General features: G+C 38.9%; 1 protein-coding gene across 4 annotated transcripts in view; it reads right to left on the bottom strand.

The window, feature by feature from the left end:
- Positions 1 to 18,302, bottom strand: part of FMR1 (fragile X messenger ribonucleoprotein 1) — a 29,202-nt gene extending 10,900 nt beyond the window's left edge. The window contains exons 1-10 of one of the 4 annotated variants that reach the window (XM_066334075.1): positions 18,120 to 18,302; positions 9,903 to 9,955; positions 8,953 to 9,046; positions 7,859 to 7,930; positions 7,438 to 7,586; positions 6,342 to 6,435; positions 6,113 to 6,229; positions 2,492 to 2,662; positions 2,317 to 2,395; positions 934 to 1,043 (exon numbers count right to left, since the gene is read on the bottom strand). In XM_066334075.1, the coding sequence (XP_066190172.1) occupies positions 934 to 1,043; positions 2,317 to 2,395; positions 2,492 to 2,662; positions 6,113 to 6,229; positions 6,342 to 6,435; positions 7,438 to 7,586; positions 7,859 to 7,930; positions 8,953 to 9,046; positions 9,903 to 9,955; positions 18,120 to 18,170 (990 nt within the window). In that variant the 5' untranslated portion in view covers positions 18,171 to 18,302. The remainder of the gene's footprint in view (positions 1 to 933; positions 1,044 to 2,316; positions 2,396 to 2,491; positions 2,663 to 6,112; positions 6,230 to 6,341; positions 6,436 to 7,437; positions 7,587 to 7,858; positions 7,931 to 8,952; positions 9,047 to 9,902; positions 9,956 to 18,119) is intronic. The other 3 variants (XM_066334074.1, XM_066334078.1, XM_066334077.1) reach the window with 3 other exon arrangements.
- Positions 18,303 to 18,708: the final 406 nt, after the last annotated feature.

Genomic DNA, 18,708 nt, shown 5'->3' on the forward strand with positions numbered 1-18,708 from the left:
AGACAGATGTAAATCTAGTAAAAGAGTAAAAAGCCCTTAGTTAATTGCTTACCCACTTTGTACACAAAGATGGAAATTGGATTGTGGATTTTCAGGAAGTCTTATAAAAAGGAAATAACCACTCAAGGAAGAACATAAAGGTTCCAGAAACTGTATTTCATAGCTTATTTAAAGTAGGAAAGGTTCTTAGCTGGTACATATTTGGATTTTGAGGTAAATGAAAGGGAGTTCAGTTTTCTTCAAGCACATTTCACATCTGAAATCGCAGGGAGTCTTTTTGCATCAAGATGTTAAAATCTTCATGCTGTAAGGTTTCTTTGCATTCTGCAACCTCGCCCCTCAATGCAGCCCCACAAAGAAGTGCCTGAAATTATAGTGTTTGAGACTTCATTCAAGCCCTTTACAAGGCTGTGAAAACCTGGAGTTTCACCATGTCCATGTTTGTTTTCTCTTTAGGTTACAATTGACAGGCTCCTGTGAACCTAGGTAATATTTTTTAAAAACAGAGGTTTAACATAAAGCAAAACTTGTTCACTTCAACAGAAGAAATTGCTAATGAAAAATTAAACGACGTAAAAGCCTAAGAAATTAAACTCAAAGCAGATCAATGAATGAAACCAGCAAGTTTCATATATATGGATTTATGGCCTAGAACATTCTGGGAAAAGTCATTGCTTCCAACAGGAAGAACATGAAATCTCTAAGACAGTGCACCACCAATAAATTTCACAAACTATTTTTCTAACATAGAGAAATCAAATTTATATAAAAATGCCCCTCAGCATAATTACAAAAAGACAGAATGTGTCAGAAAACACACATTATTCAACACTTTATCTTACCACTACAAAGATACAAGGAAGAATTTATTTTATCATTGGGTAGAATTTAACCAACTTACAAAGAGAAAAATTACATTAACTGAAAACATACCTCTTCTTGTGGAATATTTTTATCATTTTCGGCCTCAATTCTCACTCTTACAACACCAGATTTGTCCACTATTTCTTGAATCAGTTTTCCATTTTTTCCTATTACTTTTCCTACAGAAAGAACATACAAAACATTCCACCTTTACGGTTTTCCATAAAGAGTATTGCTGTACTCTAATTAGACAAGACTATTAAAGTACCAGTGCAAGAACTTGTCCAGAATGCCAAAAAGTTTTTCCTTTGTTTGAGTTTTTTTGCTCAGTTTGAACTTTTTAAAAGACAACAAAATAGAAAAAGGTGGTAGTTTGCATTTTCTTTAGATTAAAAAAAAAATCAAGTATATATATCTAGATCTAAAAATGCCTTCTGCATTTTTAAAGCAAATTACTAGGAATTTCAAAAGCCAAATTACTAAACACAAGCTTATTTCAGACATAACATAGGGTTCAGCCAAAGTTATATTCTAAAGGATCCAGGTCAAGAGCAGAAATGAAAACCTGCCAAAAATATAATTGCTAAGTTCTAAAGAGAAACAGACTTTAGGATTTCAAATTAAAATAATAATGGCAGCCTATCATTTTCACTTATCACTAGTAAAACCAGAAGGGAATAGGGAAGGGAAAACTGCTTTTAATCAATTCCAGAGCTGAGCTGCCACATTTCTTAGTACTTGTCCCACTGCAGAATTTCACACTGCTTCAACACCAGCTCTCATACACTCCCTGAAAACCTAATAAAGCATTTGCTTTTAGAGCAATGTAATACCATGAAGTATTATCTCTGCTCTTTTCTTATCTGCTGAATGAAATCACGTATTTTTGTTTTGTTTTGCAGCATCAAAAGCTCATTAAAAGATTTCTCCACATATACAATGGCTGCATGTGTTCTTAAGGACTTTTCTTTAGTGTTTGGCAATTGGGAGTATTTTAGATTTTTTTTCATCACTGATACCTAACTCCTAGTTCATCCCACAGTACTGTTTCTAAACATGCTGTAAAAGAACAGGGAAAAAAGGCAAATGCAAATCAAAGAAATTATTAAAAATACACTATAAAATATGAGATTGCAGATTTGTTTCTTGTACAGCTGAACTAATCTCTGGACATGTCTGGGGGAAGTAATTGCCAGTAAGTTCCTCCTCAATGACAAAGGCTGTTCTGAGTGTCAAAAACTACTTTCCTGACTACTTTATTTCATTATATATGACTGGAAAATAGAACAGCACCTGACTAAAAAATGTAAAAAAGTTTTATTTTTTACTCTGTCTCAATCCAGAAATTTTTCTGCCTTGTACTTCAACACGAGCACACTGTTTCTAGTTCAGTGCAGTTCTCAGAAGGCATTTTCCTCACTGTCACAGAGGCAGCCTCCAGAACTGACATACCTACTAAATTCCTTGGGACTTGGATGACATCTTCAGCAAATTCAAGGTAACTTCTTGCCTTTTTCACAGCATCTTGATCCTACAATAGAAAGGGGTGTAAGAAACAAGATTCATTTCCCCAAGGTTTGCTTGTTTCCTTCAGTTATTTTCTGAAATGATGAAGAAGGGAACTCACCTCCCCATAAATATGGAATGTACAAGTATCTTCATCAAGATCAATGGCAGTCACTCCAGGGACTTTCCTGGCTTGCTGAATATTGGCCCCATGAGTGCCAATGGCCAAACCCATTAGATCTTCACGTACTACAAACTGTTCATGGAACCGGGATGCAAGTTGCCTAGAACTCTGAAAAAAAAAAAAAAAAAATCTCATGTCAGCTCACTTTGATTGTCTCTCCAGTACACTGCACAGAAAAATCAACATAAATTTCACGCCTATTTTTCAATCAGGTGCTTAGCCTACCTTTTTATTTAATCAATCCCTTTACTGCACTTATTTTAGCTTCAAAAATACCAAGGGGTCTCCTTCAGAAGTCATTTAAATATTAACATAAGGCTGGCCTCTAGCTGTGCTGATACCTCTACTTTGAATTACCCTTTAATAGCTACAGCTATCAGGTGTTACTAGGTAAGACAGAACTCATAAGGCAGTAAAATAGTAACTGTGGTGATTATTAAAGCAAACCTTATGATGTGAGAAAAAAAAAAAAAAAACCTGCACCAATTTCAACAGGTGGATGAAACTGTAATAACTCAGCCACTGACACAAAATTATATATGAAACAGAGCAACTGTGGATATCCACCGCACTTAAAAAAAAAAAAAAATTAAGAATCCGTGCCTGTGCACGACAACACAAAACCTGTTTGAATTCAGAGAACAAATATGCTCAGAACTTCATGCAGGAATCACACATGAACCAAGACAGAAGGGTCAGACTGAGCACTCACAAGTGTGAGCGTAACAGAACCCAGGAAAGGAACAACAGTTTAATGGATTGTGGGAACATAAAGGATTTCCAAATGTGATCATCTTTTAAGGAAAGAGTGTTTTGCAAAGAAGAAACAAGATAAAAGCCAAGATATATAATCCTGTTCTATTCTCCAGCAGCTGTAACTGCTGTCAAGACATACATTAACACACTTCAAATTAGCAGTTTAATGTCAGCAAAATGAGACCCTACAGATGTTGAGAAAACATTAAGGAATTGCCCACAACAAGCCCTATACTGTTCTAGCTAAACTGGTACTGCTCTCTGATCTGCTCCTGCTTAAAGCTGTTGGTAAATATTCCCTGCTAAATCACTGTTTCAAAGAACTGGTTACAGTAGATAGTGGTGTAAGTATCCAAGTGTTATGAAATACTTCAGATACTCTGAGAGCACTGTCAAGTATATGTACAGCTACATTACAGACAACTTGGAAAGCGAAAGTTATTTTTAATTGCTCACATTTCTACATTTCAACAGACAATCCAAATGCTGATTTATTAGTTGACATCTTTTATAGACAGCAAACAAGAGGAGAGAACAGCATGACCAAGACAATGATCAGTTGTGAACTATCTACGACATGCAGAAAAGATGAAGCTCCATCACCACTGAGGACCTTGGCTCTGACAGTCAAACCAGAGTTTCACTGCCTGCACTCAAACATCATCAGCTTTTCTACAAATTATTACAAAGTGTGTTCTATTTAAACATCAGAAATTCTGTATTCTACTTCCCTCCCATATGTTAATAAGAAACACCTATGCAAGTAATGGATAAATACCAACACAGCAGCCATAACTGAATTCTACTTACAGTAAAATACAAACAAGAATGAAATACACTTGCAAATTCAGGCTTTTTAGCATGTAAAGTACATCCAAAACAGGTAAGTCACACTCAGTGGGAAAGAATATAAGCAAAAAATAATAATTTATTTTACTTGGTGCTGTAAAATGATGTTTGAGGAGTAGAGCCATGCAAGTCAAGAAGATAATATGTAAAAAGCAAGGTACAAGAAATAGGAAAGAAAAAACTCTACTGAGTTTTGAGGAGTGGAAAAAACTCCCTAAGAAGCTGGTCTAATGATAATGATTCAAAAGCCAAAAAACTGCTAGAAGAAAAGAAGTGGCAGATTTTAGAAGTTCAGTGATTATGAAACACACACAAAGGTTTATGTGATGAAAATAGTGAGCTGCTATTAATAATGCAGTAAAGTCCAAAGTGTTCACTCAATATTTTTTCTGCAGATGGACATGTGCAGTCTTTTGGTATGTCAGTGTCTCAACAGTAATCATGATTTTTATTATCTGAAGCTCTTCCTTTCGACTTCGGATGAAACTGATTTTATATTTATTCTAAGTACAAAAGAAACACAAATGCCAGAACGAAAAATACCAGCCAAATTTTGTCACACAAATTTTAACTGTATGTATTTATCTCATGATCTTTATTTAAGTACTGCTTAGGTAGAAACTGAAGTTCAACAATGGTTTTCTAGTGAGAACTGAATCAAGTTTGAGACTTCCACAAGCAGCAAAAAGACTCAGTGTTGAAATGAGATGAAGAATCCAAGATTAGTTTGGGAATCAATGACAAAGTTGTTGGTGCATGCATTTGTGGGGGCATGTAAAGGGAATTAGCTCTAAAGAGGCTGTTGTTCTTCCCACCTCCAAAATAATACTTTGCACTTCAAGAGGTAAACTGCCCACACAACTGTCAGTTCTGGAGGATAAAGAATGATGATTACTGAAGAGCTACAGTGGGGTGCTCAGTAAGGAACACCAATGAGGAAAAATTGGTCCACCCTTCATCTTGAGAAAAACCAAAACCCAAACAAAGCTGGATTTCAGCTCCGAAACACAGAAATCAAGATACTGCAGAGAGAACAAAAGAAGCGAGGACTTCTTGTAACAGTGAGTATATTCACTGGATACACAAGGTCTGAATGTGACATCCCACTTCAAACAGATGTAACCCCTGGGAAGGGGGGACGAAACCTCGCCCTGCACAAACACAGGTACAAACCTGTGTCAAGCTGAGGTATAGCACTTTAAGTGGTACCTCTGGCTCTTGACAGTGAATCTAAAAAGTTTTCAGAAATACTGCTATTTTTCTAATTTGTAGATAGGAGAAAAACCACAAAGAAATGTTAATTCTGATGTATAAAGAACCCCTTATTTCCTAGCCTACTCTTTTTCTTTTCTTTTTTTTTCTTTTACCCATGGACAAGTATGACTCAAGCTCCTTGCCAGTCAACACCCACTCAGCAGTCACAGGAGTATCAGAAGCTGTATCTGCTGTAAGATTATTTCCTAACATTTTATCTATAGACAAACCTATCCCTTCATACCAACATCAGTTTTCACCCCTTCCATCTCATTTCCGCTCTGTTATTTTGCTAGACCCAGCTCTGGTCCTATCAGTATCATGGTGTATTCATTCCCATCTATTTTTAAAGCTACCAAATACATGGCATTATTTGTGCAATGATGGCTAACTGTTTTATGCTTCAAAGTATGAAAGGAATACCTGTGGTATGTGTGTCTACATAGTTGTATTAAATCTCCCACAAAAACCTGCTGATAAAAACGAGTCTTTGAAAGAACAGGCCCTATAACTGCAAAACATCTTTGTTGGATGTCACTTCCATCTGCCTTTTTTACCAACTAGATTATTATCAGTACATCATTACTTTCACCTCAGTGCAAGTCCTACCAGCTAAGAAACGCACAAGGGAGTTTTTATTTTTTTTTTTTTTTAATCATCTGTTTCACTTCAATTACTTCAGGGAAAACAAGAACGTACCTCCAGCTGTTTGCTGGCTTCTTCATTTCTCAGTATCAGGGATAACTTGGTGCGAAGACTCCGAAAGTGCATATCAATCAGCATGTTGGCCCTCTTCGTGGTCACATCATTGATTGACTTCATTAATAAACACAATAAATTGAATTATTCATAAACACAACAGTGTTTTTTACACAGGGACTCTTGAAACAAACCGCTGCCAATGGTACAGTAAAACCTTTGTACTTACCAAAATAATAAGCTGGTGGTTTTCAGAATCATATGTTACAGAAAAAGCTCCAACTGCCTTTTTGAAGTCCTTATGTGCAGATTCTTTGGCACACCTAGGAATAAAAATGGAACTAAGTTAAACATAGTAACCGCTGCATTTATGGTTAACAGCCAAAAAAGTATAATTCCTTAATACAAAGAATGTAAATAAAGATTTCCAAGCTCTCCCTTTCAAAGCAGGTGTTATTTCATTCTGTTATCATTTATATTACTCATTTTTCTTTCATTTGTTTACATGAGTAAGATTAGAAATATTTCAGAAATTTTATGCATATGTATCTGTGACATTACAAGTTAAACAAAACTACATTAAAAAGCTCTAATCACTATAATCAGCAGGTTGAGGATTTCAAACACGTCATGAACCACTAAAATGTGTGATTTCATTGTAACCCCTGCAGCATTCTAATGACCTGATGCTCATCCCATGCTGTGCTTGGCTTCTCCAGGTTTCCTGTGGCCACTCAGCACCAAGTGAACCGGTGCATGCTGTAACACTAACTGCAGAAGTTTAAATCTAACCTGAATTTATAACTCATTCCACACTGAGGCAATAAACTTGCATCTCAAGGAAAGCAGAAAGTGACCTGAAGGTAAACAAGGGGAGTCAGTATTAATCTGACTTTTAGAGCTTTATCCATATGAGAACAACACGTCCATGGTCTAGGAGAAAGCCAGCTGGCTTTGTATCATATTCTGTGAGGTTTCATTATTCTTTAACTATTAACAGAGCCATCATAAAACAGTAAAAGTTGACCAAGAATGGATTCAGATTAACCTGTGCACATCACTGAACAGAATAAAAATCTAAATCTGTACCACACACAAACCTTAAAATTTCAAAGAAAGTGGTTTTTCCTCCAGGACTAAACTGTAATTCAAAAATCATCTTTTCTATTTTTGAAGCATGACCATATAAATATTTGCACTTTTTACATTCTTGTATTTCAAAAAGTTAATTTAGAGTGGTAAAAAAGCATTTTTATTTCTCTTGTCTCAGGCTTAAGCAGTTACCCACATTCTGAAACAAGTTATAAAGAAACACTTGTACTTACATTTGCCTTAAATCTTCAGGAACTGCCAGTTTGATTTTATGAAAAGTATCTTTTGTTGCGGGTTTATTGGGGTTCACGGATCTCAAACGCTCAATTGTGACAATTTCGTTGTATGTAGCATCACAGGCTGCATATTCTATTACGTAGAACTGATATAAAAATAATAAAATCATCCAAGCCACATATTTTATGACATGAGTGAGCATTACACTATTAAGGAAAAGGTACTGCTGTTAACTGTGCTAGTCAAATTTGACTTCTCAGGTTGAAGTTAATGGTAAATTGCAACTATCCTACTCAAGAAACTCTTAAAAAATGAAGAGAGATTAGTTTAAACCACAGTGCACACCAATATATAAACAGAAAAGAAAGAAAAACAAGTAAATATAATATATATATATGTATATATGCATACTCCTACCTCACCCTTTATCATTCTCACTTTAGCCAACCACCAACAGCAGGGTTCTTTCTCGTTTGCCCTGGAATAAACCTGAACAAAATACATACATTAAATTCTTAAAAGACATCACAGAAGCTGACACTAATATGATCAGGAACTCCATGGGAATTAAATCCAGCAAAACATCTTGGTACTTAAAGCCTCTGAGCACTACACAGAAAGCATGTAACAGCAAGACTGTACAAGACTGTACAGATAAATAATAATAAATAATAACACAGTGCCCAATCTACTGGCATGTGCTACTTCAGTCTTGCATGCAGTCAAAAGACAGATAATTCAGACTTTTACATCTATTAATATGTAATCAACAGTATTTCTAAACGAGTCTAGGTCTGATGAGGTCCTACCAGTGGGCAAGAGGGAGGTCACGCACTTGCAATTCTTTAGCACATATATGCTGTCAGCCACATCCATATTACAGAAGTTTGGCCATTTTCTCCTCTTTCAAATTAAAAACTTACAGAGCATGCAAGCAAAATGCAAATCTTGAAAATTCTTTAGATTAATTACAAAAGTAAATGCATACAATTTTATAAAATAAGGAGGTTTTTAGGAATATGGTGCTTTGAAGTCAATCTCTTTGCATATACATTCAAATATTTACATAGACACATATATTTCTATGCCTTTATGTATACACACAAAAAATGGAAATTATCTGATTCAGCTTGAAGCTTTGGTAACAGAGACATTATTACCTTACAGCTTTAGAACTACAGCTCATCACCTATTTCTGAATTAATCCAGCCCTACAGAGGACTGGATGAAATCAATGCAACACTGATCACGTTTGTCAATCAGCCCATTTGTAACTCAGCACGGAGCTCACTGTACATGGAATTGGACACGGCCTCGTGTGGTACATGGAATTTGCACAGTTTACTAGTGACAAACTCTGGGTTTGGTGAAGTGCCTGACACTGTGTTTTCTGCAGTACTTGGAATCAGACAAGGTGGCATCATCTAACATGGAAGCAAAGCCTCCAGGGGCTTGGCTGACATTTTCCACACTTCCCAAGACAAGAGCTGTTATTAATGGGGCATACACACCTCTACTTCATCGCTTTCATTGATGTCTTTATTATAGCCTGCAGGTGGTGGGAACCTCACATCATGGAATGGGATTTGTCTCTCTGGTTGCCAGCTGCAAATAAAAACAGTGAATGGTCTAAGTATTTTCATCTTCTTCGTAAACAGAAATCAAACATTTTGAATCCATTAATGTTACAGTTTCAAATTCTGTGGAGGTTTTGTGCATATATGAATTAAAGGAAATGTGACCCAATGCATACATAATAAGAAAAAACACATCATAATGACCATTAGGCATTTTCAATGAAACCCTGATGTCACCTGCAGTCTTTTGAATCTTCTAGTACAAGTTCTTCCTCTAGAATTTATAGGTATGGTTTTCAACCCCAACATTAGAAACACAAATTATAAAACATTTCATAACACATTTTGAAGGAAGTGAAGGACACTTCCTTTAAAACAAGCCTGTATCTTCTTTTTCTCTGGTTCTACTACAGGCTATGAGAATTTGATCAGGATCCAGTCTGAATACAGTTTTAATTTTCATTTTCTTTAATGGAGACTGGATAAATTCGGTTTCTAGATCAGAAATTTGTACTCATATCTTATCTATAGAAGAAATTTTGTAATAATGTCACCTAAAACTAAGGCAAGACATTCACATGAGAAAGAATCAGTAATGGTACAACTGTTGACTTACTCAGACAAGGGTTGTCATCATGCAAATTCACTAACAACATGATTATCTCCCCAGCAAAACCCTACTATTGTTTTCCACTTGAAATTATTGAAACCATTGAAAACATTTATACAGAAATGTCCCAAAATAGTTGATATGAAATGTAACTTTAAAACATGCCAGCAGCACGTTTAGTGTATCTAATATACACTACTCTACATATTTAGGTCAATCAAATGCAAGGTTGATACTCTGTCATTTACAGGTACAACACCAGCAATACACTTACTTGTTTTCAAATGAAACTGTTATTGAATCTTCATGCACATCCTTTACAAATGCCTGTCAAGAAACAAAGTATAATTACGGTATGCTTAATGGACAGTTCCAAAAATAGTTTTAAGCCGGCTTCCTTTCCACAAATATTAATGAATATCACAATAAAAGTATGTTTTAAAGTCAGTCTTTTAAATTTTGCAGTAGACTTCTATATAACACATACTGAAAGCTGATAACCTCCTTGGGTTCATGACTACCAGTGCTCTGATACACAGACAGAATGCCCCAGCTATGAAGACATTATTTCTACTTTTTAGAAGCAACAGGAAAGGTTAGTAGGAAATGACAAGATAGTTCAAGAGTTTAAAACGTTTGATTTTATAATCACATTTAATGTATAGACAGGCACAGAAATAAACAGTATTCCTCAAAAAAATCAACGAAACCAAAGCCCAAGAAATCTTCAAGTCCTGCCTCTTCTCTCTTTACCTCAAAGTACATTTGAACATTGCACTAACAAAACTCATCTCTAACAATCCCAGCAGAATCTTCCCCATATTTAATTCACCACACTAAGTGTGTAGAGCACAAACTTTACGTAAATGCCCTGGGGTCTTCCCTTTTTTCCTGAGGCATGGACAGCAGTTGTGCTCTCCATGCCACCACAGGGCAGAACCAGAACTCAGCACCAAGGGCTCCTCCTGCCTTATGCACTCAACTGACTGGTTTTGATTTGATCAATGTTTAGCTCAACGCCCCAAATTTCCCCCCCCCCATTCCCTACCTACAAAACAGCAAGACCAGCACTCAAACAATTTTGGGATTTACCAATGAATATGTTTTTCTTAGCCTGAAACAATGGAGGTCACAGGTTAACCGGGATGATAAGATTGTTGAAGTGTTGTCTTTATTTTTTATAAAATATGTCTATGAACTTCTGAAACAAGCAGCTGTAGTGCTGAGTATTCCACTAATAGTCCACACATAGTATCATTGCAAGGCAGGTAGATAAAAGCCCACGAGCAAGAAAGAATAGAGAGGTTTGTTCCACTAACGGAGATCCACCTTAGTAGATAAAAATATTCTCAGTAAATTGAAAATAATTTAGGAGCAACCATCACTTTTGTAGAAGAATTAGTTAATGAAATAGAGAACATTTTATTATCCTACATTTTATTATTCTGGCCTTGCAGGTTTCCAAGACAAGAAGAGATCTTATCTCTCACAAGAAGGTAAGTCTCCCTTATAAGGAACCTAAATGGTTTTAAAAAAATTCTTTTGCTATTTTTGCTTTATAAAGTATTCCAAAATATTTCCTGAGTTGCAGCAGTACTTTAGTATCAAAGAGGAGCAACACCTGAGGACTAATACAGAGTTCCAAGAACTGGCTACACTACAGTTAAGTGGCACATGCACATGAATGTCATCACTCAGACACACTCAGGACAAGTAAGAAACCATCCCAGCTGATAACTGAAACATAACCACTGTCACTGTGAAGAGAAGTTGAAGGAAAGCCACAGTGACAACAACAAAAAATTATTTTGCACCTTGTGCCCCTTTCAATATTCTTAAGAACAAGACTTTATTATTGCCAGCAAGCCAAGGAGACTTAAAAAAGTCTCCAAATGTATTCATGTAATTATGAATTTCAAAATTCCATATTTCTTCAAAGGGGATTACAAGCACAGCTGATGTTTTTCAATGACATGGTATAAAGAAGACTTAAGACCACATCTCAAGATCATGTTCCCAGCAGCACAGAAATGGTATTTACATAAAGAGCCAACAGAGCTCTCAGTTGAAAATTATGGATATTGAACATTTAGCTTATGCTTCATATTATGGTGCATTCTGCAAGAAGATTCCAGAACTGGATATGCATTTAAACAATACACTGGTAGTCCAGACTCATTTCACAACACTACACACATCACCTTCAAAGTTCCACCCACATTTCTTCCAATGGTTGTAATGTGCAACTTAGAAGCACCTGCTCTTACAGATGCAGCTGAAATGGAGGCCTTTAATATCTGAAAAACACTAAGATCACTATCAGATATTAGGTATGGCTCCTCCGTGCCACAGACTGGACAAGGCTTAATAGTAATACTTGACTATGTAAAAGCAGAGATTATTTTACAAATTCAACAGAAATGATATCAGCAACACTTAATAGCCTTCAGGAGAACAGGTAAGACAGCCCATGCCCTGAGAAAGAATTTGTTGATACCTAATTTTCTCATATTTATAAAATGTCAAAAAAAAAAAATCACCTTTCCTTGTACAAAAGATACTTTGGGCAAAGTCATCATGTCTGTGGTGATGAAAAGGTGTCCTAAACAGCACTCTGAAAATATGACAGAAAACAGCAGAAAAACTCACAAGCACAAGCAGCAAAGAGCAAGACTCCACCTCATATGCACAGAGAGAGATGGGAGAGGGCTCCTAACATCCAAACCCCTTGAGCAGAACCCAGCAACGTACCTCACTAAAGGTAATAATGCTAAATCTACCCTTAATCAGTAAACCAGGATGTGCAACAAATAAATCTAGAGTTAAGCTGAAGACTAGCATGGACCTTTAGGCAGTTTAGCAATTATGTTACCTGGAAAGAGGAAAACTTGAGAGACACAGCTGGCTAAAGAGGAATAACTACACTGTCCTGTTCCAGCTCTCCTCAAACAGTTCCTCCACACTGCTTTGGTCACAACCCAGAAACTGGAGGGAACCTGAACCAGGAACACGAGTTAAACTGCTGACCTAACACAGGGAGCATCAACACAGACACCGCCAGGGAAAATGACAAACCTCAATTTCTTCAGCTTATACCAAGTTCAGAAGAGTCAACCACAGAAACAGATGAATACTTGGTTTGCACTTCAGTCTGGCCAAAACCACTGATGTCCTAACACTGGTGGTTTGTCTTTTCATTTATGGTCTTGCAAAATTACAAAAGTTCACTGGAATACATTTTAAATTAAGTACAAAGTGAACAACGCCCTGTCAAATACTTAATTTCAAGTATGGACTTGTGTTTCACGTATGTATTTCAAGTGTATTTCATGTCTTCCAAGTGTTTCATGTATGAAACACTTCTGCACACCTCTCTGTGATACTCATTATGTTTAAAAACAACCACGCAAAATATATTAATGACTGTTAGTACAGTCCTTAATATTTGGTTGTCTAATCCTATCTATCCAGAGAAATGGGGTTTGCCTTGTTTTTCAGTTACCTGTAACACAGAAAAATGTCAGATACTTATCTCATCAGTTTACCTTTACCTGGACCCCAGCATGATGTGAATTTTCCTCTAATATAAATATTTAAACAGATCTGTAGTACAAAAATGTATTTGGACTCTCCAGCACCATATATTTCAATTTGTAAACTTTAAGGTGCAAACAGAAAAGATATGAAACATTTCTAAGTTTTCCTTTAAAAAAACCTAGTATTTAAGCACCAATGCCTTTGGGAAAACCAAAATTAAAACTTATCTGAAGTGTTTGGTAGTTACTCTTGTTTTTGTAATACTTGTGAAATTACAGACAATGCTAAAGAGGAATGAAGACACTAAGACCATAATCCAAATTCACAGACACAGGACAGGCCAGCCCCAGATGTCAGTAAAGACAGAGAAGAGGCTCTGATCTCACAAAGTATCACAGGAAATAAAATAATCATTCATCAGCCTTTTTTAGATAAAGAGACTAAGTAGGCATGGAAATCCAAACATAAAGGTGCAGATATGTGAGATTAAAATGCACCCCCATGAAGGGACAGAACAGTGGCTCTGGTCAATTTGGACACAAAGATGAAATGCCTTAAAAACAAAGTGAAAGTGGACAGAAGCAAAATGAGGTAACAGGACAGTTAAAGACTCAAGCAGCTGAGACACCACTATTGCTAGCAGGAGAAATACCAAGAGAGAGCACACAAAAAATTGTCTTTGAACAGAAGCACATTTGATAATGGCAAAGGTTGATTCTTCTTCTCTAATGCGGAAAAAAAATAATCAAATGTGGTAAAAGTTTTCTACACCAAATTTGACTCTGAGTCACATAAACCATTTCATTTCTCCCCATGCTTCACATATAATTAAGTAAAAAAGTTTACAGCATGGCATTTCTCAAACACATAAGCATTCACATTCCAAGAATGGTTATATGCTAAATATATGGTCTAAATTTTAAAAAATATTTGTTAAAAAAAAAAAAAAGAATTATTGGAAACACCAGAGCATTTTTTTTATTTTTATGCTAAATGGAATGATGGACACTTCAAAGTAATAAAAAAAGGCTTCAGCTGCCATGAAATTTTGCTTTTTTTAAAGTCTGCTCACATCATCAGATGTGAGCATTGCCAACCATTTTAATAAAGGAGGATAATAAACTGTAAGAAGGGAAAGTAAAGAAAATCAGCTTTTTAACATAAAAAAGCTATGCTGATAACAAACGTGCATCTACTGTTAGTGTAACAGTGCTGTAACATTTCATACCTGTTGGAAGGAGAATGTCAAAAGGGAACTCGGTGGATAATCAAGTCTGAGAAAGGCTGGACATACAAAGGAACAGAATAGGGAAAGAAAAATAGTCACAGAGATGGTCACCAGATGAGGAAAAGGGGTACAGGCAGTCATCCTCAGGACTGAGCAGACAGGCTCAGGAACGGACAAAGAGACTGCAGGTATTGGCTGAAGGTACAGTGAAATTGTCTGCATGGAACAGTGACAGAAAAAAAAAATGGACACAGAGGGCCACAGGAACAGTCGCTAATAGTGAGACCTGGAGCAGTAAAGTAGTAAGGAAAATTAATTATTATATCAGTTGTAGCTTCATCTATAAAACCAAGCAAACAACAGCAAGGCACTGAAACTACTTGGATAAAGTGGAAGATTTTCACAAGGTTATAGAGCAAGAAGTGGCAAAAATTGGGTTACAGACAACATACAGATGTTAACAACAAACACCATTCCAAAACTGACTGCCTCATAAACAGGATGCTTCCCATCTTTAGTAGAGGACACAAGAGAGAATCACTCCCAAACTGCAAAAGAAAAATCAATCCCATGTTGGAAAGGCATCCAGCATGGCCCCTTTCAGAGGGAAATACCTAAAGCTAATCCCAAAAAGATGAGGCAAAGGCTGTCTATTAGTCCTCTGGGAATGAGATAAGAGCTTCAAGACTCAATTTACTACTCCTATACAAGAAAAGATACGAGAAGATATGTCCTAATCCTGCACATCTTCAAGATTTAGTTACTTGGCTGTGAGCTGCAGAAAGGCAGTTCCCTCCCCTTGGATTCACAGTCCTGCTGGTTTGTTGGACCAGCCTCCATAAAACAAGTAAGAAAATCTAACATTTTCTTTCCAAGGATTCTGGGCCCAACCACACAGCAAGTCATGACTAAGCATCTCTAGGTACCAGATTGTCAATTATCCCTGAATCATGCCCATTTACTGCACTGTGCTTTCCATGGAATAATTTATCTCAGGCAAGGAGGGAAAAAAAACCCCACCAAACCATCAAAGTACCAAGTATTCACTAAGCAGTATTTTAATTCCATTCAGAAAGATTTAGCCTGCACTACAGCAGTGACATCAACACACTCCAGTACCACAGTGCACCTCACCAGGATGAAATTTTAATTCAAATCTTACAGCTGCCTATGAAGGCATCCTCAAACCAGCTCTGTGTTTTGTCCTCTGGATGTTTCTCAGAAAACACTGGTTAATTACTCTTGGCAGGGCTTAGGTGGGCAGTTTTGTACTGTCAAGATCCAGCTGCTGCTGGGTACACTCAAAAATGCTCAGGGAGACCTACAAGGAGGCTCTGAAAAGCTGAAGCCACAATTAGGTGCCACTTGAGCCACTTTGTCCCATCCTGACTAATGCAGCCTCATACTCCTCCCCCTTCCATGTTTTAGTATCAAGAGAGGTGTATTTTCCTAAAAAAAATTTACAGTTTCATTAACTCAGAATTATTCAAAGCCAAAGAAATCTTCACCAGTAATCAGTAAATCATGAGATTGGATAAAATAATTGTTTTACTTTTTATTTGTTTGAAGCATTACTACTTTAAATCACTTCTCAGGAGGCTGCTTAAAAGAAACTTTTAAAATGAAAAAACAAAACTGTCCTGCAACTAAATTCACACTTGACATCATTGCACACATCTTGCTATGCTGGGTCAACATTCATTTTTACGACCTAACTGCCAATCTATAAGATGGGCATAAAACTCACAAGAATAAAAATGAAATATATTACTTTATAACAGAGTCATACTCAGACATCACGATGAAAGAAAAATCTGTAACTAGAATTCAAGTAATTCAAACTAGGGGAAAACCAGAGGAAAATTGTTGGTTTATACTGAATGTTATCGTATGAGGGCACAAAACAATTTCCACTTTTTTATTTTTCTAAAAAAAGTACGTTGCATTTATCTTAAGTGTGATCCTCCATGTAAAGAGGTAATTCAGGTGAAGACAGATAAATCTATATGCCCATTTTTCCCCTTTAGACAATTTAACTAAATCTTCTTGGTTAGTGATGAAGAAGAAGCAAAAGAAAAAAAAAAATCTGTCAAAATTCTAAAAGTTGAACATAACCATAGTGCTTGGGGCAATGTCTGTGTTAGAACTTGGGTACACTAAATCATGAAAAAACTCCATGAACAAATGCTCAAATGAAGCTTTCACCTACACACAAGGGGGACAGGGCCCCATGGGGTCAAACCTGAACATAAACAATAAAAGTTTCAGAAGCTTTCAGTTCTCCCAGGTTTGTTCAATAATGTTTGTCACTAAAGAATGCACCATGTCCTTACTGCCATCATCTCTTTCACACCATTGTGCAACTACTCTAATTTGATAAAAGCCTCATTAAAAGTTCTCCTGTGAAATGCATTTACTCCTTCTGCTTCTTTCTGACCAAACACTGTACCTTTAAAAATGTAAAACTGACTTTTTAAAGGGCTAGATTATTTAATTCCAGGAGGCAATATACAGATATGGAACTTTGACCACAGGATGAACTCACTCACAGGATGCTTACTTACCACTGACTTGTATCACATATTTTTTGAAAAAAAGAAAAAAAAATTATTTCCAGAAAAGGACGCTAGCACACCTATTCTAAAAATAAGCTTTCAAGAGGCCTTTTTTTCTTAAGAAAAACTCGGAGGTGTTGGAACTGTATCATCTGGATATCTCCCTGGCTCAGCACAGGAACATGTGAGTGTGAAACTCTACCCGGTCCTTCATTGCTGACATAAATATTGGATGTCGCACAATAACTAGGCCCAATTTTTAAAGTCCTACGAGCATTTAAACCACGGGAGACTTGCAGGAACTAACCCATGGCTGCTCCTGGTATGTTGACAACAGGTCAATGAGAGTAGGCCCAAACCTACCACATCCGAATATTATTTTCTGTAAAACTACGAATTACACCCTATTAATAAGCTGATTAATACAATCCAACTCATGCAAAGCCACACAATACTACACGGGATTAATTAAACATATTCAGTGCTCGCATGTTTCAGGCTCAGTGATGGCTTTACAAAGCACAAGGGCTTGGAAACAAACATGCAATGCCACTAAGTCATTTCAGTAGGAAATACACTCGATATCTACACGTATTTAGATACTCAGCACAGATATACTCGGCCAAGCAACGCTGCCTTTAATATCACCAGGCAGCTTCCCCTGCCATGGCATTAGGAGCAAGAATCCAGCACAGCCTTTCATCAGGAATGTGTATTAAGGAGGGCCCCTCCTCCCCGCCTTGCAGGCCGTGCTCATGCAGTGCAGCTCTCCGGGAAACCTGGACGGCGAGAGGGACTTTCCTTAAGTAGCGACAAAAGCTGAGGATTTAGCCATTAATGCCCCATCCCGGAGCTGATCCTCGCTCAGGCCGGGACAAGGCGGCCCCGGGCGCCCCTTCCCACAAAGGGCCGAGGCCCGAGGCCTCCCCGCGCTCCTCCTCAGCGGGCCTCGAGGCCCCTCGGCGCCGGCGGCTCCGGGCCCGCTGTCCGCGGCCACCGCCGGGGCCCCGCCGCGGCCTCCCCCCCTGCCTGCTTCTCCCTCCTCCTTCCTGCCCCAGGGCCTCCGCTCTCCCTCAGCGCGGGGAGGAGGAGCCGCCGCCGCCTCCTCCTCCTCCCGTTGCCGTTCCCGCTCCCTCCCCTGGGGCCCGGCCCGGCCGCGAGCACCCGGTACCTTGTAGAAGGCCCCGTTGGAGCCCCGCACCTCCACCACCAGCTCCTCCATGTTGTGCGCGGTGCGGGAGACCCGGGCCCAGCACCGCCTCCCTTCCCTTTCTCTGTGCCGGCGCAGGCGGGGGAGGAGCGGTGTGTGTGTGCGGGGCGGGGGCGCTCGGTTCACGCCGAGCCCGGGGGGTGTGGCCGCCCTGGGCGGGAGGGGGGAGGCAGCGCCGGGGGGAGGCCGCGCTGGGCGCCGCCGCTCCGGGCCCCGGGGCCGCCGGAAATGAAACCGAAACGGCGGCGGGCGGCGCGCGGGGGAGGGGCGCGCGCGGGGGGCGCCCGGTTCGCACGCGAGCGCTCGGGGCCCGCGTCACGTGACCGCGGAGAGGGGCGGGGCGGGAGCGGGCCCGGGGCCGGCGCGCGCCGCTCGCTCGCCCACCCGCCGCCGCCGCCTCTGTAACGGCCCCGCGCGCGCGCAGCCGCAGTGGCGCGGGGCGCGCGCGAACCCGGCAGTTGCGGGGTCGACGTCCCGCCTCCTTCGCCCCGCCCCGCCCGTCGCGCGCCGGAGTGACCGCCCCGGTGGCCAATCGGGTCGCGCGGGGCCG

This window comes from Sylvia atricapilla, chromosome 21 (genome assembly GCF_009819655.1).
Source record: "Sylvia atricapilla isolate bSylAtr1 chromosome 21, bSylAtr1.pri, whole genome shotgun sequence".
NCBI lineage: Eukaryota > Metazoa > Chordata > Aves > Passeriformes > Sylviidae > Sylvia > Sylvia atricapilla.